The 23,345-nt window shown below is 40.5% G+C and overlaps 1 protein-coding gene across 1 annotated transcript in view; it reads right to left on the bottom strand.

Annotated features, from left to right (window-relative positions):
- The window catches only part of stab1 (stabilin 1), a 273,869-nt gene that overhangs the window by 243,805 nt on the left and 6,719 nt on the right, over nt 1-23,345 (bottom strand). The window contains exons 3-5 of the mRNA XM_043707873.1: nt 16,712-16,830; nt 9,353-9,438; nt 6,039-6,108 (exon numbers count right to left, since the gene is read on the bottom strand). Coding sequence (XP_043563808.1) covers nt 6,039-6,108; nt 9,353-9,438; nt 16,712-16,830 — 275 coding nt within the window. The remainder of the gene's footprint in view (nt 1-6,038; nt 6,109-9,352; nt 9,439-16,711; nt 16,831-23,345) is intronic.

Below are 23,345 nucleotides of genomic sequence, written 5' to 3' on the forward strand. Positions count from 1 at the left end.
CTGCTTTCCTCTATTGATTGAGAGGTCATGTTGCAGCTGTACAGGACATTAGTTAGGCCACTTTTGGAATATTGCATGCAATTCTGGTCTCCTTCCTATTGGAAGGATGTTGTGAAACTTGAAAGGGTTCAGGAAAGATTTACAAGAATGTTGCCGGGTTTGGAGGACTTGAGCGAGAGGGAGAAGCTGAATTGGCTGGGGCTGTTTTCCCTGGAGCTTCAGAGGCTGAGGGATGACCTTATAGAGTTTATAAAATCATGGGACGTGGATAGGATAAATAGACAAGGTCTTTTCCCTGGGGTCGGGGAATCTAGAACTAGAGGGCATAGGTTTAGTGTAAGAGGGGAAAGATAATAAAAGGGACGCAGAGGGTGGTGTGTCTATATGGAATGAACTGCCAGAGGAAGTGGTGGAGGCTTGTACAGTTACAGCATTTAAAAGGCAGCTGGATGGGTATATGAATAGAAAGGGCTTGGAGGGATATGCGCCAAGTGCTGGCAAACAGGACTAGATTAGGTTAGGATATCTGGTTGGCATGGATGAGTTGGATCGAAGGCTCTGCTTGTGTGTTGCACATCTCTATGACTCGATGTATATATGTTAATCAGGGCAGAGAACACTCTGCCAATCATTTACAATAGAGGATTCCCATTGCATGTTCCCCTCCAAGCCATGCGCCATCCTGATTTGGAAACATATCACTGTTGCTTCAGTGTCGCTGGGTCCAACATCCTGGAATTCTCTCCCTAACTGTGGGTCTACCTACAGTACATGGACTGCAGCAGATCAAGAAGGCAGCTCATCGCCACCACCTTCTCAAGGACAGCAAGGAGCAGGCAATAATGCTAGCCCAGCCAACAATGCCCACATCCTATGAATGAATAAAATATGATTGTTCTGCTGCACACATCCTTTTTTTTAACATTTCCTGCTTTGGGAGAGGAAATGCAGACTATGGTTGATGTCTGAAGTTGTTAAAGTCAATAATAAGACCAGAAGGCTGTGAAGTGGTTAGTAGAATTCTGAGAGTTATTTTGATCAAAGGATGAATCAGACACTAAATGGGTGTTGTGTTAATGAAACACATCTGTTTGAAAGTTTGTATTATCATGCTCGATTAGTCTTAACACTGCTCAGAGGTGCTGAATTAGCTGTCTACTGGTTTAGGACTGAAATGTTGATTAGATGCATATTTAGTGGAGCATGGGTTCTCAGACTCTATATTGGAGATCTTTGATGGAGAAGATTCAGAAGTAGAGGAATACCCTATTTCTGAGGAAAGGAAAAAGTCTTTTGCTCCTGACTATCAGTCTTTCATACAGCCTTTGCTGTCTGGGTTCATCATCTCCTCCCATTCCTCCTCAAGACACCAATGCTCAAGCACTGCCTTTCTCCTGGTGACTCCCATAAGTTATCAGAAAAATTAGAGCAGCATAGTACTTACTCTTTTTAGGTGAAGTCTAATTTTCAGAATAAGTGTTAGTAATGTTTCAACAAAATGTTCCCAACGTGCTTCAAATGTCCTCTTCAAAACCTCCAGTAGCAAATGAACAATAAATTAACCTATAAGCAGTGCTTGAATTCTCCACAATGCCTAGTTTATTCCAATTCAGATGATTATTGTTAAGTGAGGTCACTATATTAAGTGTTTTCAACCACAATGGTGTGCATCCTCTTTAAGGAATACTACTGGGCAATCTAATCTGTCAATTATTAATTTTAATAATTGCCTGGGCAATGGAAAGCTATTAATGAAGGACCTTTGTGATGTGGTGATAGTGTCCCTATGCCAGACTTGGGAGGCTTGGTTCAAGTCACACCTGCTCCAAAGGTGTGTAATAACATCTCTGAACAGGTCAATTAGGGAAAAAAAAATTTAAATCGATTTGCACTAAATGAGTGGCAAACTGTATTGTCGGGGTTGAGATTCCATTTTGGTTATCTCTTTGCCTCAAAACTGCCCCAAGATACTTTTCATTGAGCTGAGGCTAATTTTTTTTTTGGAATAGTGAAGGTGCCAAGGTCAGACAGGTCACAGTGGGATACATTCCCCATTCACCACCACTTTTTCTCAACCTGGCCAAACATTGAATAACTTCCTCTGAATAAAAGAATTATTCTTTCCACTATTTCCCAAATTTAGATCTATTCAACAGCTGTTCATCTGCAACATTTTCCAGTTCTGATTGAAAGTCATTATCCTTTTTCTCTCTCCACAGATGCTTCCTGACCAATGGAGTATTTCCTGCAGTTTCTGTTTTCACTTCTAATGAATAGAAATGGTCCCTTAATTATTGCACAACTGTGCTTTCTTAACATTAAAACATGGAGTATTGTTCATTGTTTTGTACTGACAGGAAACTGGGAGCTAATGGCTTAAAATTCCTTAATTACATTTAGAACAACACTTTAACTTGCCTTGAACACAATGGTGAGTTCAAACATCATGAGGTCAGAAACATGTTACAGCATCATAATCTAAAATAAATAATGATTTAGAAGAAATGGGTTCTATGTTTTGGAATACACTGTATTAATTTTTATTTAAAGAAAATGAACAGATCCATTTTCTTTTTGCCAATCCCCAACCAGAAACCTGCATATTCCACAATTTCCCATTTGACTGAAATGGTAAATCTATTCACTATAGTTATGTTTTAATTTGTTGTCTCACAAGCAGCATCTAATTCACAAAGTTGGGGCTTCAAATGTTTCACTAGTGGTCTGGGGTCTTGCTGAAAATCAGGCCTCCATCTTCCGTGCCTGATGAGCAGCATGGCTAATTTTGCAATTCACCTTCCTTGAGGGAAGTAAAGTGAAATCATGAGCACAAGCCCTACTTTTACTGGACAATCAGGTGATCTCAAGAGGTTGGCAGAGCTTGGCCATACAAAACGGGCACAACAAAGGCAAATAGGTATGGCCCACTTAATTGAGAATGCCCTTAAAGCAAGGTTGCTGTTGTTACTGAAAATGAAAGTTTTGAAGTCCAGTTTTTGGCAGTCAACATTTCTCCATTGTTCATTCAACATCCCGCATATGTTTCTTTCCCTATTGCTGCCTTTTTACTGAAGGCCAAGACTTTTTTGAGATGCACATTTCTGGAGCCTGGCTAACTCCTGCTGCAGCACAGGCTAAGGGGATGAGAGTCCTAATGAGTGTTCTCAGAGTGCTGCTTCAATTAAACAAACAAAGGCATTTCATCAGCACACAGCACTATTAGATCCAACAAAACCCCAAGACAATATAAACTTCAAGATTAAGGTGTTACACAGGTATACACATGCAATAGAATGAATTACTCTGCAGGCACAAGACCAGAGTTAGAGGATTTTTGACACAGGGTTGGGCTGGAGAAGTGGGGATTGTTACGCAATGGAGATTGGAAGGAGATTTTATAGAGGTGAGCAAAATTATGACAGTTTTAAACCGAGGTAGGCAATTAATAGTTGCCCTGATTAACATCTGATACAAGGACTAGGGGTACAGATTGAAGGTCGTGGGGAAGAGAAAAGGGGAGATGTTAGCAAGCATATTTTATGTAATGACTGTAATGATCTGGAACTCACTATCAATGTAAGTGATGGAAGTAATCAATGTTTTCATTGGTAAATGGCTGGACCTTAATGGAAATAAACTTGCTGAATAGAATGTAGATATGGTACTGACTAGGTTATTCTACAGAGAGCACATGTACTCAATGGACTGAATGGCTGTGTTACATGCAGTTCTAATCCTAACACTCCAACAGAAAGACTCCTCCTTTGCCAACACAGAAGCAAAAAAGCTCAGAAAAAATTGTCATTTATTTTGAATATCATCAGAACTTCCTGTCAAAGAGAAATTAGGAGTCATTGATAGGTTAACTCACCCAATTTCAATATTTTAGTGGGGCATACACTTAATATTACCTATGAGCTGTAAGGCCATTGCAGTTTTACATCCATTAGCACATGATCTCATTGAACCCTGTGCGACTTTGACTTACTTCAGTTGGCTGCTATATTTCCTATTTGCAATAGTAACTTCAACAGTATTTCTTTGATACTAAGGTGCAATCTAAGATTGTAAAGGCACAATGCAAGTGCATTTTTTTCACTCTTTACTTCTAGTAATGGATATCTCCTTCCACTAAACAATTTTAGTTTTCCCATACACTGTAGCTTCAAGAACACGCCATGCATTACTTCAAACTGATGCTTGTTCTTTCAGCACTCATGTTTTTTGTAGTTCTACTCAACAAATACTGACTGTACAAAGAAGAATCACAACAATTATAACTTACAATGCTACTTATCATGATTGTTTGATATAAGTTCTAAATTTTAATTGATCATTCTTTCAAAGGTCCTACTCCCCAATCTGAAGCGGGACTGAAATGTTCTCTAAATGGAAAAAAATAATTATGTTTGCAAGTTATTAACAGAGCTTACAGCCATTTGAGGATGATTGTATCTTTTAATATCCGAGATGCAAGATCATGTCCTGTGTCTCTAATCCCAGAGGTATGTTTGGCACGCATTGATTGCCAGCACATGTCATTCTCTGACAAACTTAAGGACACGTGCAAAATTTGTCAAAAGCCGATCTGCCTGCTGTTGATACACAAATAATGTTCTGTGATCAAGAGGTGATTGGGCAGCACGGTGGCACTGTGGTTAGCACTGCTGCCTCACAACATCAGGAGGCAACATCAGCTTTGGGTGACTGTCTGTGTAGAGTTTGCGCGTCCTCCGTGTGTCTGCATGGATTTCCTCCCAGTGCTCCTGTTTCCTTCTACATTTCAAAGATGTGCAGGTGAGATGGATTGACCATGCTAAGTTGTCCCATAGTGTTTAGGAATGGGTGGGCTAGGTAGGTTAGCCATGGGAAATGCGGGGATAGCGTGTGGGTCTGGATGGGATGTTCTGTGCAGCATCGATACAGACTCATTGGGCCGAATGACCTCTATATGCTCTGTAGGAGCTCTATAACCACTACCCTAATTTTGCCAGATTATTGCCTCATCCATAAAGCAACACTACAGTCAAGCTACAGTATCTGAATATTTCCTGTATGCAACACAGTGATTATAAAAAGAAATGATGCAGATTTACCTCAATCTATGAACACCTTCAGTATCAGGGAAACTGCCCCTACATCAGACTGCTTACAGCAGTTAGCTTAAGTTGCTTTCCTAAATTTGATGCTTGTCTAGCTTTCTTTCAGTGCATATAATGCTGTCTCAATCAGTCTGAAAGCTTACTGTGTTGCACAATCAATCAATGTAGGAATTGAGCTGGCCTCAATTGAGCTGTCACAACAACACATTTGGACATCTCCTCGGAATCATAAGTACATGTATGAGCAATTTTAAGCCAGTTCTCACAATGCAGTGTCTCTCTGGCAATATATTCATTTTTTTCTTTGGCATAGTGAGTTTGGTTTCAACAGGACAGAAATATGTGTAAACTGAAACTTAGAATATTGCACAGCAACTGCTCCAATACACAGGCACACATCCCAGTGACTCACAAAAGAGGGCAGGAAATAGAATGGATCACCCTGATGTCATCTTGTCTGCAAGTCTGAACTGACCAGACAAAGGGTGAAAAATACAGACTAAAAAAAGTGCTTCCTTGGACAAAAATGGTGGATCATTTATGTTTGGGGAAGTACATAAAGGGCAAATATGGGCTGGGTATAAAATTGGCCACTGATTTGCTATCACCCGTTTTGCAAAGAGCAATCTCATCTCCAAGAAAGTCAACTAAATAAACTTAACAATTCGTATCTAAGAAGAAAAGTTAAATATTTTATGTTTTCTCCGTAATTTATTCAATATTAGGTTAAAATACAGACAATTTATTTGATGTTTTTGTTTTCATTATGTCGATTGCTAGATCTAACTACTGCAGAAACTACAATGGACAAAACTGATCTTTGGCATTTGAAAAGAAATTGGGCAACACGTAAATTTTGTGCTAATGTTGAACTCTTAATGAGTGAAGTTTGTTTCATTATTCTAACTCAAAGTTACAGAAAAAAAATCTTCCTACCCAAGACACAGTCAGGGCCGTAAGCTTCCTCATCTGCACACTCCTCACAGACACTTCCTTTGTACTTTGGCTGCAGCAGAAGAAAATCAGTTTCAACAGTCTAGGAGACAACCCAAGAATCTGCAGAAATATTGTTATCTGGAGCTTCTTTTAACATTGTGTTACATATGAAGAAACATATTTTAAAAGTAGTGAACTGTCGTCTGAAAAACCTGGTGAGCTTTGCTTGTACCAGCATTCTAAAAAGTCTCTGTGATGACTTCAATTAGAAAATAATTCCAGCATTACAGAACAGAAAAGTGTAACAGAAAAGTGTAACGGAAAAGACTGCAATTAATCTGCATGTAAATAATCCAACACCATATGGCTGAGGTAGATAACTAGAAATGTACGTGCATAAAACAGTAAACAATGCAGGACAGGGAAGGAAGTAAAAGGGGAGGGTGGGAGGAGTTGCATTGCTGGTCAGGGATGATATCACAGCAGTGCTAAAGGAGGACACCATGGAGGACTTGAGCAGTGAGGCATTATGGGTGAAGCTGAGAAATAAGAAAGCTGCAGTTACATTGTTGGGGCTGTATTACTCGCCTCCCAACAGTGAGCATGAGGTAGAAGAACAAATAGGTAAACAGATTATGGAAAGATGTAGAGGCAACAGGGTGGTGGTGATGGGAGATTTTGATTTTCCCAACACTAACTGGGATACACTTAGCGTCAGAGGTCTGGATGGGGTAGTATTTGTAAGGAGCATCCAGGAGAGTTTTCTAGAGCAGTATGTCAATAGTCCGATGAGTGAAGGGGCCATATTGGACCTGGTGTTGGGGAATGAGCCAGGACAGGTGGTAGAAGTTGCGGTGGGGGATTTCTTTGGGAACAGTGACCACAATTCTGTAAGTTTTAGAATATTCGTAGACAAAGATGAGAGTGGTCGTAAGGGATGAGTACTAAACTGAGCCAAGGCCAATTATATCAAAATTAGGCAGGAGCTGGGAAATATGAATTGGACACAGCTATTTGAACAGAAGTCCACATTTGATATGTGGGAGGCTTTCAAAGATACGTTAAAGATAGTGCAGGATTGGCATGTCCCATTGAAAGCAAAGGATAGGAAAGGCAAGATTCATGAACCATGGATGACAGGAGAAATTGTACGATTAGCCAAGAGGAAAAGGGAAGCATACATAAGGTCCAGGCAGCTAAGAACAGAACGGGCCCTAGAGGAATATTGGGAAAGGACCAGTCTTAAACGAGGAATCAAGCAGGCTAAAAGGGGTCATGAAATAGCCTTTAACGAGCAGGATTAAGGAGAATCCCAAAGCCTTTTATTCTTCCATAAGAAGTAAGGAGATAACTAGAGAAAGGATTGGTCCACTAAAGGATAAGGAAGGAAAGCTGTGTTTGAACCTGAGAAAATGGGTGAGATTCTCAATGATTACTTTGCATCATGTTCACTGAGGAGAGGGACATGATGAATGTTGAGATTAGAGTAGAAGTTTGATTACCCAGGATCACGTTAACATAAATAGGGAAGATGTGTTGGGTAGGCTAGAGGTTATTAAGGTGGACAAATCCCCAGGACTGGATGGGATCTATCCTAGGTTGCTGAGGGAGGCGAGAGAGGAAATAGCTGAGGCCCTGATAGATATCTTTGTAGCATCCTTAACACAGGTGAGGTGCCGGAGGACTGGAGGGTTGCTCATGTTGTCCCCCTGTACAAGAAGGATAGTAGGGATATTCTGGGTAACTACAGACCAGTGAGCCTGATGTCAGTGGTGGGAAAGTTGCTGGAGAAGGTATCTACTTATAAAATCTATTTATATTTGGAAAAGAATGGGCTTATCAGTGATAGGCAACATGGTTTTGTGCAGGGGAGATCATGCCTTACCGACTTAATAGAGTTCTTTGAGGAAGTGACCAAGTTGATAGATGAAGGAAGGGCTGTAGATGTCATATACATGGACTTTAGCAAGGTGTTTGATAAGGTTCCCCATGGTAAGCTAATGGAGAAAGTGAAGTCACATGGTGTGCAGGATGTTCTAGCTAGGTGGGTAAAGAACTGGTTGAGCAACAGGAGACAGAGAGTAGTAGTTGAAGGGAGTTTCTCGAAATGGAGAAAGGTGACCAGTGGTGTTCCACAGGGATCAGTGATGGGGCCACTGTTGTTTATGATCTGGAAGAGGGCACTATTGGTATGATCAACAAGTTTGCAAATGACACGAAGATTGGTGGAATAGCAGAAAGCATAGGGGACTGTCAAAGAATACAGGAGAATATAGATAGACTGGAAAGTTGGGCGGACAAGTGGCAGATGGAATTCAATCCAGGCAAATGTGAGGTGATGCATTTTGGGAAGTCTAATTCAAGAGCAAATTATACAGTAAACAGAAGAACCTTGGGAAAAGTTGATGAGCAGAGAGATCTGGGAGTTCAGGTCCATTGTACCCTGAAGGTAGCTGCACAGGGGGATAGAGTGGTCAAGGGGCATATGGCATGCTTGCCTTCATTGGACGGGGTATTAAGTATAAGAGCTGGCGGGTCATGTTAAAGTTGTACAAGACATTGGTTCAGCCGCATTTAGAATACTGTGTACAGTTCTGGTCGCCACATTACCAAAAGGATGTGGATGCTTTGGAGAGGTTGCAGAGAAGGTTTACCAGGATGTTGCCTGGTTTGGAAGGTATAGCTATGAAGAGAGATTGAGTAGGTTAGGATTGTTTTCATTAGAAAAAAGGAGATTGAGGGAGGGCCTGATTGAAGTCTACAAAATCATGAAAGGTATAGACAGGGTAGATAGAGATAAATTTTTCCCAGGGTGAAGGATTCAATAACAAGAGGTCATGCTTTCAAGGTGAGAGGTGAAAAGTTTAAGGGGGATACACACGACAAGTACTTTACACAGAGGGTGGTAGGTGCCTGGAACACGTTGCCAGCAAAGGTAGTAGAGGCAGGCACGGTAGATTCGTTTAAGACGCATCTGGACAGATGCATGAGTAGGTGGGGAGCAGAGGGATACAGATCCTTAGGAATTGGGCAACAGGTTTAGACAGTGGATTTGGATCGGCTCAGACTTGGAGGGCCAGAGGGCCAAAGGGCCTGTTCCTGGGTTGTAAATTTTCTTTGTTCTTTGTAATGCGCAAAATAGTAAGGCATTGATGAAACAGTCACTTGAAATGAAATTATCTTCCAAAACAAATTCCTTCACCAAAAAAAAGCCATTTCACAAACTGTAAGAAGTTCATGTGTAAAAGTTCATCATGGTAAAAGGGATATACCAAGCAATTAAATTAATATGATATTAAGAAATGTGAACTGACCTCACAAATGCAGGTTCCATTCCCTGAAACTCCATCCAAACATATACCATGTCCATTGCAAGGATTTGTTGACCCACCAGGGCATTCTAGAGCAGAAAACATGTTATTATTTTACATGACATTAGCATTTTTAGATTTTGCATCTAACAATGTATTAAGCAAGATCTACAACAGATCATTTGCAAAACATTATTTAGTAGCAAAACAATATATAGGCCCCAAACACAACTTCCAGGTGAAGCAGTATTGTATTTGTACTTCCTTCAATCTAGTTTACTTTATTTGTTGCTCAGAATATGGTCTCCTTTGCATCAGCAAGATGAAAGGCAGACTAGGTGACTGTTTTTTGGAGCACCTCTGCTTCATGCAAAAAATGACCCTGACCTCCCAGTTGCTTACCATTTCAATAAACCATCTTGCTCCCTTGGTCACATTTCTGTCCTGGGATAGCTGTGATGTTCTCATGAAGCACAATGCAAGTTCAAGGACAAACACCTCATTTTTTGCTTATGCACTTTACAGCTTCACAATCTCAACACTGAATTTCATATATTCACAAACAGACTGTATTATACCTGTTTTCTGGTTTTCTTACATTTCCAACACTCCACAACCCCATCATCCGTTGCCTTGCCTTGTTTGTGTCTTGTTTACTTTGCTCTTGGTAGACCAAGTCAAGTGAAATTCACCTGACGAAGAAGCAGCGCTCTGAAAATGTGTGACTTCAAGTAAACCTGTTGGACTATAACCTGGTGTCACGTGACTTCTGACTTTGTCCTGCCCAGTCCAAGACCAGCACCTCCACATTATTGCTCTTAGTAGAGAGTACCTGTTCTCTCCCTTTCACACCTTAATTTATACCTATTTTATAACTCTTTTTCTCTTTCACCATCATTAAAAATCTCTTACACACAGTAAGGATTCAAAAGGTTGCTACAAACTGGTCATTTGTTCTACTGATGCAGTAAACCTAAATTCAACTTTCCATAAATATCTTCTAGAATGGAGGATATGAGTTATGTAAATGAAGAATGTCTTGAAGCTAATTAAATTGCTACTTTTTAGGACTGGTACAGGGATGATAGCCTAAATGTCTTCCTTCCATATGAAAGATTTTATTATATTCTTTTGCACATAAAAAGCAAGGCACAACATCACATATAGAAATAATGAATGGAAAATAATAGTATATTTGTATTATAATTATTGCTGACTACTTTACCTAGTAATATCATTCAGCATTGTTCTAGCCTTCTTTATTGCTGTACTAGCCTCTAGTATCCAACAAAACAAGCATTCAATCCTCTAGGACCATCTTGCACCTGGTATTTGCTTTGTGAGGGCCAGGGAGAGATTTTCCCAAAAAGGTTACCACTGTATTTTGGAGTGATGGCATAAGTTTTGGACTTGGAATTTTGAGGTGAGTAACTCATGTCTTGACTCCTCAAACTGAAACTTTGTTCTCTGTGTATGATCTGTAAAGTACAAGTCAGAATTGCTTAGTTGTGTAAGAATCATGATGGAATATTGTCCACTTGCCTGAACTGCCACTGCTCTATTAACACTCAAGAACACTCAAGGGGGTGGCACGGTGGCACAGTGGTTAGCACTGCTGCCTCATAGAGCAAGGGATCCAGGTTTGATTCCATCCTAAGGCAACTGTCTGTGTAGATTTCCTCCAGGCACTCTGGTTTTCTCCCACAGTCCAAAGATGTGCAGGTTAGGTAGATTGGCCATGCTAAATTGGTCATTGTATCTAGGGATGTGCAGGTCAAGTAGGTTAGCCATAGGAAATTCATGGATACAGGGATGGGGTAGGTCTGGATGTGATATTCTTCAGAGGTATGGACTCGATGAGTAGTAGCAATTCTATGAAGAAGCTTAACACCATTCAGGACAAAGCAGCCTGTTTGAGTGGCATCCCAAACACCAATCTAAACAATGATTCTCTCCAAATACATGATCTCTATCACCTAGAATGACAAGAGCAGTAGAAATATGAGAGCAAATTTCCCTCCAATTTTTATCCAAACATTTGGGGGAAAAACTTGGATCTCACAACAGTAACATGGGTGTAGTGACAGCTCATGAATGGTTCAAGAGGGTGATTCACTGCCATGATCTAAGGCCAAAAAGGAATGTGTTATGTATTATATTGGGACAGGGTCCTTTCAAGAGGTGAGTGACACTGGTGTGTCATCAGCCAGGTTTGCCGGCTTCTTCTGACTTGTACTGAGCTTTTACAAAGAGCACAGCTATGGAATAAAGTCACCTACTGGGTTGTGGCAATCAGTGAGTGTGTATGTTCTTTAGTTCTGACTAGAGTCTAATAACTGCTCAATAGAGTATAACTGGTGGTGGCAGTGGGATCACCAGGATTAGATTGAGAAAGAAAGAGAAGAACAAGTAATTGTTATTTCATTCATTGGTGCATCCAGACATTGCACCAACAGAAGAGGAACCATACCCAACCACCGACCCAATATGAGAGAGAGAGAAGGAAACATGGAAGTTCTCTTGAACCATGTACCGAAACACACCTCATGCAACTACCCAGAACTCACTGGCACACACGTTGTTTAAAAGGAAATTAATTATGAATCATGCTTGTTCTGTTTCTACCTGAAAAAACACTCGAGATTGCTGAGAAGAATCAATTAGGCGAAATGTCCAGAAGGGAAACGGACTCCAAAATGTGTAATTTTCATCAGGGCAACCAAGTACTGAGCCAGAACTACAGCACTACAGTCAGGTGGAAGCTGCCATTTTGCTCGAATTATTCACCAAATAAGCAGCACAATGTTATTAGGCAAATTTGCAAACGCATTTCAGAACCCATGCCTATATGCTTCCTTTTCCCACTCTGTTTGCTGGACTTGGCTCCAATTTCAATTGCTTCTCTTCATTGCCATTCTTGCTATCAACAAGCGAAGCTTGCCCAATGATGGAAAAATCAAAAACGTAACTCCCAATAATTCTGAATACTGATGACCCAATAAAAGTTAGCAGTCAGACCTCAACACTGCTATTATTGTGTGGGCATGGACAATTCCATTTAAAAGAAAATTCACCACACTTTTTGATCAAAAGGACAGCTTTTGTTCTTTGTTTCCAAACCATTATATTTGAGCCATGTAGCTAAATGCATTTTGTGCGCAAATTACCAAATCATGACCACATACTCTAAACTTTGATCTATGAAGCATAAGTATGTTTAAAGTTGTAATGCGGCATCCCCTTGAAGTAGGGTCAAGAGGGCTAATATTAGTCAGGTTAAAATTAAAATGCATTATGATCTTGAAATATTTGGTGTAGCTATGCTTGATTTCTTCCAAGTTGTAGCAATGCAGCCTGTTTAAGCATATTATTCTTTGCAACACAGAGCCAAGAGTCAAAAAGGCATGGAGGTGAATTACCATGGCAATTAGCAGAATCAAGGCTGAAGCTTGAGATAACAGGAGCCTGCATGAGGTTGAGAATTATAAATAAATGTGAAAACTCGGTATTTTTGAGGAGTTCTTTGGGTAACTAAGCTGATGACCTTCTTTCTTGTATATGGTCCAATAAAATCTTTGCTTGCTTGAGCGAAGCAGATTTTAAAATGGTCGATTTTTATCACAACAAACTAAATCAACTTCCAATACTCAGTAGCTTGGTGGATAAGTATGTTAGATATAATTGTTAGATATTTAATGGTAGCAAATTAAAGAATGTTAATTATATCTAGTTTTGTAGGAGAGATAATAGGATGACAACAGCTTTACACTATGCCTCCATATAGCCTACCTTAAAGGCTGCATAGATAGAAATACCATGTCCATGCATTCTCACAAGCAACTTATGATAGATCTTTCAAGACATTATTTGAAAGGGTGATGATGAGCCACTTACTGAACCTGCTGCAGTCCTTAATGTCTAGGTACACCACAGTGTTGTTAAGGAGAGAGTTCCAGGATTCTGACCAAACAATGATAACTGATTGACAGTTTAGTTCCAAGTTAGGATGATGTGTGACATGCTAGGTGGTAGAGTCTGCATAGTTCAGTGGTGTGCCAGTGGTGGATGGAATGAATTAGACTACATAACCCTGTGCAGTGTTGAGATTCTTCAGTGTGTTGGACTGCACTCATTCAGGTAAGTAAACAAGGAAAGTAGGTACGCCATTACACCCTTGATTTGTGCCTTGTGGGTGGGCAGACTTTCGGACATCAGCAAGTGAGTTACTCATTGCAGATTTCCCAAACTCTGATCTGCTTTTGTTATCAAAGGTATTTACATGGCAGGTCCAGCTGGTCAATGTTGATCCCAAGATATTGGTGACAATGGATTCAGTAATTATATTGCTACTGTTTGTCAGGAGAAGATGGCCAGATTCTCTAATATTGAAGGTTCTTGATGTCAAGCACATCTGTGAGAGAAATGTTACTTGCCATTTCATCGGTTCATGTCTTAAGGTTATCCAGATCTTGCTGCGTGTGGATACGAAACTCTTCAGTATCTGAGGGGCTGTGAATAGGACTGGACACTGTACAATCATTAGTAAATATCTCTATTTCTTACTTGTGGCAGAGGGAAGGTAATTGATGAAACAGCTGAAAATGATTAGTTTAGGACACTTCCACCAGGAATATCCTGCTGCTAAGTTGGCTGACATCCACTAACCAAAGTCACCTTTCTTTCTTTCAAGGCATGACTCCAGCCAGGGGAAAGTGTTCTCCCAAATCCCATTGATTTAAGTTTTACGATGGTCCCATAAAGTTGCACTCAGTCAAATGCTGCCTTGTTGTCAAGAGCATTTATTCTCAAGTCACCTGTGGAGCTTAGCTTTTTTTTGTCTCTGTTTAGACCGAGGCTATAATGAGGTCAGGAGTTGGAAGAAGTCAAACTAATTATGAATGAGGAGATTATTGGTGAATAAATTCCACTTGGCAACACTGCTGGGGACTCATTTTATCGCATTGCTCATGATTGGAAGTAGGGTGGTAACTGACCAGATTGCATCTGGTTTTCGATGAACACAAGTAGACCTTGGCAATTGCTCACTTTGTTATGTAGAATCCCAGTCATGTTGCTATGCTGAACATTTTTGCTAACAGTGCAGTTAGCTCTTCAACATAGATCTTCAGTACAGAAGTTGGTGTTGTTAGGCTCATAGCCTTTTCTGTATCCAGTGCCATCAGCCTTGATACCATGTAGAATGAATCAGATTTGCTGAAAATGATAACTGTCATGTTACAAATATCACAAGTACCAAAATGGATCAGATATTCAAGACTTCTCACAAAAATGGTTGAAAATATTTCAGTCTTATCTTTACAGTTACATGCTGGACTCCGGTGAAGAGGGGTTCCTCTGCTCCCCCTTCTCCTTCTCCCAATTATTTGTTTAATTATCTATTACAGTTCACAACTGAATATGGCCAGACTGTAGAGATTGATTCAGATTCATTAGTTGCAGTATCACTTCACTTGTTTTTAGCATGTTTCTTCTGCTCTTAAGCTTCACAGGTTGGTCTCTAATTTTTGGGTACACCTAGTGCTGCTCCTGCAATACAATCTTCATGGAACTAGGCCTGACTCTTGTCTTGCTGGCAATAATGGAATGGCATTATGCTGCATTGCTGGAGCATGACGTGATGGATTGTAGTGGAGAATAATTCTGCTTCTGCTGTTCCACGCAGCCTCTTAAGAGCCCAGTTTTAAGCTGCTTGAAACAAAAACAGAAATTGCTGGAGAAACTCAGCAGGTCCAGCAGCCTACTCATTTACCTCTCTTGTTTCCCCCCACCACATCTGCTTCAGCATAAATACCACTTTTTCCTAGCTACTAACAGTTCAGAAGTAGAGTCACCAGACTTGAAACATTAACTCTGTTTTCTTCCAAATAATGCAGCCAGACCTGCTGAGTTTCTCCAGCAATTTCTGTTTTTGTTCCAGATCTCTAACATCCACAGTTCTTTGTTTTATTTAAGCTGCTCAATCTGTTCTAGTTAGCACCTAGTGGTACAATGTAACAAAATGAAGGAAGTTCTCAGCGCGAAGATGAAACTTCAATGTGATGATCATTCTTCCCAATATTATCATGGATAGATGCAATTGTGACAGATAGAATGGTGAGAATAACTTTAAATAGGGTTTTCCCTCAAGTTGGTTTTCTCATCACTTGCTCCGGGACCAGTGTGCCAGATATGTCCTTTAGGGCTTGGCCAGTTTGATCAGTAATGTGGTTACTGAAGCACACTTGATGATAGACACTGAAGTCCCTCAATCAGAGTACATTCTGCACCATCGATATGCTCAGTTCTTCTTTTACAGAGGAACACTGATGGGTGGTAATCAGGATGCGATTTTATATTTTATCCATATTTTGATTTGATGCATGAGATGTCATACGATTGGGTGTTAATGTTGAGGATTCCCTGGATCACTTCCTCCTGAATGTGTGCTACTGTGTCACTACCTCTCATGCCTCCTCCTTCCGATGGGACAGAACATACTACAGATGATAAAGAAGGAATCCAGGATATTGGTTGTTAGGTACAAGCATGACTATTTTAATTCTTTAGGACTGCTCTCCCAATTTCGGCCCAGGTCCCCAGGTGTAAGTGAGGAGGACTCTGTACAGTAAGTGGGATGGAGGCACTTTTGAGTCCCGAAGTCAATGCTCGGGGCGTATTCAGTCATATCCTTCCTCTACATTTTCATAGTGGTTTGATACAACTGTCAGAGGAGAGTTCAGAATCAGCCAAACTCCTTTAAAGCTGAAGTCACATGTTGGCCAGACACGAATAGCAGATATCTTTCCCTTTTTGTGAACCAGGCAACAAGCAGCAGTTTCCACAGTCACCATCACTGATAAAAACTTGTTAATTCCCGATTGACTAAATTAACAAGTTTAAATTCCTCAGTTAAGGTGGTTGGGTTTAAACCCACATGTCCAGCTAATTAATCCATGTTTCTGGACTACTAGTCTAATAACATAAATGCTATGCTACTGCAAGCTGGTCAGCCCAGAGTATACTATGATAGAATATAAGTGACACAGACTTGTAGCTCTATATTGAAACCAGTTATACGCAAATTGCATTTGATTCGTTTCTAAAATCCGGTTGATTATATGAAATAATTCAAGAATATTGAACTTTCAATGCAGCTCAGAAACGAAATTGAAATCTTTACCTATAATACTACAGAAAACGTAACACCGATATTGTTAAAATCAATATTTATCAAGTGGAACAAGAGATTAAATTTATCAGTCACGGTATATGCAAATATAAAACTGTCACATAATTTGCATCCCAGAAAGCATTGTAGTAGGTTAGTCTCTCTCACTTACAAGATCAAATCTCATTACTCACCTAGGCAGTCCTGGCTCCAGAATCCTGTACAACATTTGAAAATTGTGGCCGTTTTCGTGCATAAGTGTCTGCAACCAACTTGCCGAATCAGCTGTTCTCCACCCAGGTCCACAGTAAAACTTTAAATGTAAATACATCATAATCATAATATTGTTAAAATACTGTGCAGAATGAATATTATATACATTTAATTATATTCTGCTGCACAGGGAAACCATGACAGCATGTTTTTATAAGTTGTATGCGTGATAGACTCGAACATTTCAGAGTTAAAAAGTGATCTTCAATCACATCTTAATCATTTTAACGCTCAAACGTTTGTGAAGAATATTTTTAACTCTGAGTGTCATATCACTTTTTTTCTATAGTGCGATAACGAATGGAAGTCGCCCCTTACGTTTATTTACCAACAACCCAGGAGAGATGGGACTGAGATGTGGAGAAACTTCTTTACTCAGGGAGTTATAGGATTTGGAATGCGCTGCCTGGGAGAATGGTGGAGGCAGTTGCCATAAGAGGATTTCAAAAGAGAACTGGATAAATATTCGAAAGTGAGAGATTAAAGGAGATAGAGCTGGAGAAACTAGCTGAGTAGCTTTTTAGGAGACTGTACAGACATGATGGGCTGAACGGGCTCCTTCTATATTGTAAAACTATGATGTTGTGATTATCTCACTATCAACCATCCTCTAAAGTACAAAACTCTGCTAATGTAACTGAACTTTGCACTATTAACACCTGAAAATGAGAATGTTCATTACCATTTTCCTCTTCTCTAAAGAATTGCGTTTTGTGTCTAGTCCTCAAATGCTCTCACAAGTCAGCTTGCTCAGGGTTCCTTGCTGAAGGTCGGACATGTTGTCATTGTGATATCTTTGCAACTCTAAAATAATACGCATCACATAGCGAATCACACCAAAACAGAACTGGTTTATTCTGACACATACAAATGCTTTGTTCTGATGTATACATATGGCCACAACAGGATGCTATTATATTTTTCTTAGTTTCTCTAAGGAGGTTGTGGAGAGTCTGCACTTTGAATTAGTGAGTCCTTTTGCCCAGGCTAGCAGGACTATATATAGAAATCCCTGAATGTTTGAATATTAACAGCACTTTTGCCGTTTCTTGTATGAAAGCCACTGACCTACGTAACAATGTCTGTGAAATCAGATATAATCTGAAATCATGGGATTGCTACTAGGAGCTCTGGTGTTCACGAGGTACCATTTGGGAAGATTTGCACTTGAAGGACTCTATCACCTGACTCTATCACCACAGGGAGAATGATTAAAATGTTGCTCTTTGCTAACACAGCATTTGTCATTTGCCAAAATTTTCCTGACAACAGTGAAAATTCACCCTCTGAATTGGAGATTTGGTTTGATTTATTAATGTCACATGTACCAAGAAACATGACAAATACAGCTTTGCATGCTAACCAGACAAATCATTCCTTATGTAAGTACATCAGGGTAATAGAACAGAATACAGTGTTACAGCTACAGGTGCAGAGAAAGATCAGTTCTAGTACATGAGAGTCAAGATTAGAGTGGTGCTGGAAAAGCACAGCAGGTCAGGCAGCATCCAAGGAGCAGGAAAATCGACATTTTGGGCAAGAGTCATTCATCAGGAATGAGGCAGGGAGCCTCCGGGGTGGAAAGATAAATGGGAGAGGGTGGGGCTTGGGAGAAGGTAGCTAAGAGTGCAATAGGTGGATAGAGATGGGGATGAAGGTGATAGGTCTGAAGGGAGGGCGGAGTGGATAGGTGAGAAGGAAGATACATGAGAGGTCTGTTCATAAATCTGATAACAGCGGGGAAGAACTTCTTAACTAAGTTGGTGGGAAAAGTTGATGGGCAGAGAGATCTGGAAGTGCAGGTCCATTGTACCCTGAAGGTTGCTGCACAGGTGGATAGAGTGGTCAAGAAAGCATATGGTATGCTTGCCTTCATTGGACGGGGTATTGAGTATAAGAGCTGGAAAATCCTGTTAAAATTGTACAAGACATTAGTTCGGCTGCATTTAGAATACTGTGTACAGTTCTGGGCGCCACATTACCAAAGGGATGTTGGCGCTTTGGAGAGGGTGCAGAGAAGGTTTACCAGGATGTTGCCTGGTATGGAAGGTGCTAGCTATGAAGAGAGATTGAGTAGGTTAGGTTTATTTTCACTAGAAGAAAGGAGATTGAGAGGGGACCTGATTGAGGTTTACAGAATCATGAAGGGTATAGGCAGGGTGGATGGAGACAAGCTTTTTCCCAGGGTGAAGGATTCAATAATGAGAGATCATGCTTTCAAGGTGAGAGGTGGAAAGTTTAAGGGGGATACACGAGGCAAGTATTTCACACAGAGGGTGGTGGGCATTTGGAACGCGTTGCCAGCAGAGGTGATAGAGGCAGGCACGGTAGATTCATTTAAGTTGCATCTGGACAGATGCATGAGTAGGTGGGCAGCGGAGGGATACAAATATTTAGGAATTGACCGACAGGTTTAGACAGTACATTTGGATCGGCTCAGGCTTGGAGGGCCGAAGGGCCTGTTCCTGGGCTGTAAATTTTCTTTGTTCTTTGTCATATTTTCAAACTTCTGTATCTCCTATCCAATGGAAGAAGGTGGAAGAGAGTATAAACGGCGTGGGAGGGATCCTTCTCAGTGTAGACAGAGTCAATGGGAGGAAGGCTGGTTTTCCTGATGGATTGGGCTATGGCCACAACTCTGCGATTTCTTGCAATCTTGGGCATAGCAGTTGCCATACCAAGCTGTGATGCATCCAGATAGAATTTTTCTATAAAAATTCATAAGAGTCATTGTGGACATGCTCAATTTCCTTAGCCTTCTGAGGAAGTAGAGGCATTGGTATTCTTTCTTGACTGTAGCATCAATATGGATAGACCAGGATAGATTGTTGGTGATATTTACTTCTAGGAACTTGAAGCTCTCAATCACCTCCACCTCAGCATCATTGATACAGAGAGGGATGTGCCCTCCACTCCATTTCCTAAGGTCAATGACTAGCTCCTTCATTTTACTGACATTGAGGGAGAGATTGTTGTCTTTATAGCATGCAACTAAGCAGTCCATTTCTTTACTGTATGATGCCTCATCGTTCTTTGAAATCCAACCCACTACAGTGGTGTCATCACAAATTTGTAAATGGAGTTAGAGTTAATATTGGCCTCACAGGCATGAGTGTTTGGGGTATAGTAAGTCGCTGAGTACACAACCTGTGGGGCACCAGTGGGGCACAAGTCAAGGATCTAGTTGCAGAGGGAGAAGCAAAGTCCTAGGTCTCAGAGTTTGGAGACGAGTTTTGATGAGATGGCTGAGCTGTTGCCATTCCCATCTCTGGGAATACCCCATGATGGTGTATAGATAATTGCCATCCTTCCTGATTCCTTTCACCACCTCAGATCTCGTAGCCCATCTTCAATTGTACGGTAAAATCCCAAGTTTGTTATATTTGTGTAGTGTAGGCTGGCTGATCAAGAAAGTACCCCTTGTGGTAGTTTGACAGCTTCCAATATGGTATAAGCTTCAGGCACTGACGTAGGAAGTGTTCATCCTATTCTAGAAGCCATCCTGTAGCCAATTGCAGAACTCTGGGATCAGTTTTCTTGTGAAGCATAAGTGGAAAAGACAACTCTAAAACCAAAATAAAATACCATGGATGCTAGAAATCTGCATTAGAGACATTAAATTTGTTGGAAAAATTCTGAGAGCACCTGAGGAGGGAGAAACAAACTTAATACTTGGCATCTCAATGCATTCCAAACAAGCATCATATTGGACTCGAAACATGAACTCTGCTTCTCCAGCATTTAATGTTTTCATGACAAAGACAGCTCTCCTGGCACATATTGGGAGATACTAATAATGTCCAAAAGCACAAATTTCAGTATACTGGCAGTGTAAAGATAGAACCTTTCAAGTATTGCACACTGCATCATGGATGCTTCCTTATCCAAGCCTTGCAGTTCTATGAAATATGCCAAGGACTAACTTTACTCAACATTAGCGTATTTTAAATGGTAACTGCAAAAAGGAGTAATAAAGGGACATTTTGTACAGATAAATAAATCCCAGAGCTAGCAGGCCCAGACATGAAGCAAATTGTACCATATTCTGATTGAAAATACAAACTACACAACAATTGTAACAACTACAGTACTATTGAATAATAATCTCAACATTATATTAAATCTCAACATTACAGAGTCATCCAACTAGACACAAAGCTGATGCAACACCAAAAAATTGGGAATTCTGCCAAGGGACTTCATTTAAATAAAAGTTAAATTACAATTATCCACAGTTTGGCTTCCTTGTGGCCCTAAAATTACCATTTAAAAATGTGGCTTAAAAATCTCACACTTCCTACTTTCAAACCTATTGTTGCACTCAGTGCCCTGACTGTTATAGTTCCAGATGAGATACCCCAAAATGTTAAGCTCCCAGGCGAGAAGGGACAAATTGTCTTGCCTTCTTTATTCACCCACCCCCTTGGTTTGTTTTGCAACAAGTTAAGCTAAAAATAGATCCTTTCCCTTGTGGGTACCAGACCCAAATGACTTAGGTTTGAAAAGGAAACTATTTAAGCAGGCATTTTTGTGTTAACAAATAGTGAGCTTATTATCAATAAACACGAGAAGAATTAGTAACGCACCACACACACACACAAATTAGGAATGAGGAGAGTCAAAAAAGTAAAAAGAAATACATGGATCAGTCTCTGAATTATTTATGAAAAGGTGCTATTGAACTTTACAGCAGTTACAGTGAAGGTCACCAGCAGCATTTACACTGGTAATTGAAATACTGATGACAAGATTCTTGTTTGGCAGATTGGTTGAATTTGTCTTGTTCTGATTCCTTTTGATTGTAACTAAATTCCAGCAACCAGGATGAGAGAAGGTCCTTCTATTGTCTTGCTTCCTTTTGTCTGGCCTCTAGCTCAGGGACTTTGACTTCTCAGTGAGCAAGTCCCTTTATCTGCAGCACTGGAGTAACAAGAGGATAGTTCTTCAACTGTGACCTGCACTGCTCACTAGCGCTTGAGCCCAGGCTTGTACACATGGATACCTTAGTCCACACACGCACACACACACACTCCATTAGCACATGCTAGCAGAGATGGAACTTTTTTTAACCAGTTCTTGTGTATTTTTCAAACAGAAAACATAAAATGTGTCTGCAGTTTGGGACATACCCATAAAAGCGGCTGACTGTTGAACTGGAGGTTGTCCAATCTCGCACTACGTTTGTAGTTAAAAGAGATTATAGTCCAGTCTCTTTAGTCTCGCCTCTTGCCCCTTTGAAAGCTTGTTGTTTGAACTAATTGGTTAGTTCAGTTGGCTGGATGGCAGGTTTACAATGCATAGTGACGCTGGCAGCCTGGATTAACTGAGGTAACAATGAAGGACTCTCCTTCTCATCCTCATCCCTTGCTTGAGGCACAGTGACCCCCCTTAAGTTAAACCATCACCAACTGTCTCTCTTTTGTGGAACAATGGCATTCCCTGTTTGACGTTCCTTTCACATTTTTAGGTGTGACATTCCAAGGGTCTCTCTCTCTCTCTCTCTCTTTCTCCAGACAGTCACCTAATTTACATCTGTAGCCACTTTTGCTGTATCAGTCCTCTTTTTAAAAAACACATTTTGGAATTGCATGTTGAAAATGTTTATTGCAATTTTGCAGTTCTGATCCAAGGTCATGACACCATGCAAACTACAAATCTGGCTCTGCATCACCAGCACAAACATGTTAAATTAGGCTATGTAGGAAATTAGGAACACAGAAGGAGTAGGCCATTCAGCCCCTCCAGTCAACTCCACCATTCTTCATCATGACTAACCATCCACCTCAATGCCATTTTCCCATACTATCCCCCATCCCATGATATCTTTAGTATTTGGAAATATATAGATTACTGACATGAACATATTCAATGACTGAACATCCATGGCCCTCATGAATTCCAAAGGTTCATGATCTTCTGAGTAAAGAAATTTCTTATCAAGTCAGTCCTAAATGGCTTGCTCCTTACTCTGAGACTATAGACTGTGAATGCCATAGTGTTAAGGACTTGGATGGGGAGGATTTGTTAAGTCTGTTCAATAAACTTTCTCAACCAATATGTAGATGGCTCTACTAGAGAAGGGGCAAAACGTGATATCCTCCTGGGAAATAAGGCACAGAAAGTGACTGAGATGTTAGTCAGGGAGCACTTTGGGACCAATGACCATAATTCTATTAGTTTTAAGTAGTTGTGGAAAATGATCCACAAGTTAAAGCCCTAAACTGGGGCAAGGTCAATTTTGATGGTATTAGACAGGAACTTTCAAAGTTGATTAGGGGAGGCTGTTCACAGGTAAAGGAACACCTAACAAGTTGGAAGCTTTCAAAAATGAGGTAACAAGAGTTCAGGGACAGCTCCTTTGGTTCTAGACACATGCTGAAGGAAACAACCTTTCCGCATCTACCCTGCATATTCCCTGAATAATCCTTTAATATCACCTCTCGTTCATTCTAGAAAATGCAAGCCAGCCTCCTCAACCATTCCTCTTAGCTCAGTCCAGCCGTCCCAGAAAACCATCTGATGAACACCTCCTGCACTCACTCTATGAAAGTATAT

Source organism: Chiloscyllium plagiosum, chromosome 18 (genome assembly GCF_004010195.1).
Source record: "Chiloscyllium plagiosum isolate BGI_BamShark_2017 chromosome 18, ASM401019v2, whole genome shotgun sequence".
Lineage (NCBI taxonomy): Eukaryota > Metazoa > Chordata > Chondrichthyes > Orectolobiformes > Hemiscylliidae > Chiloscyllium > Chiloscyllium plagiosum.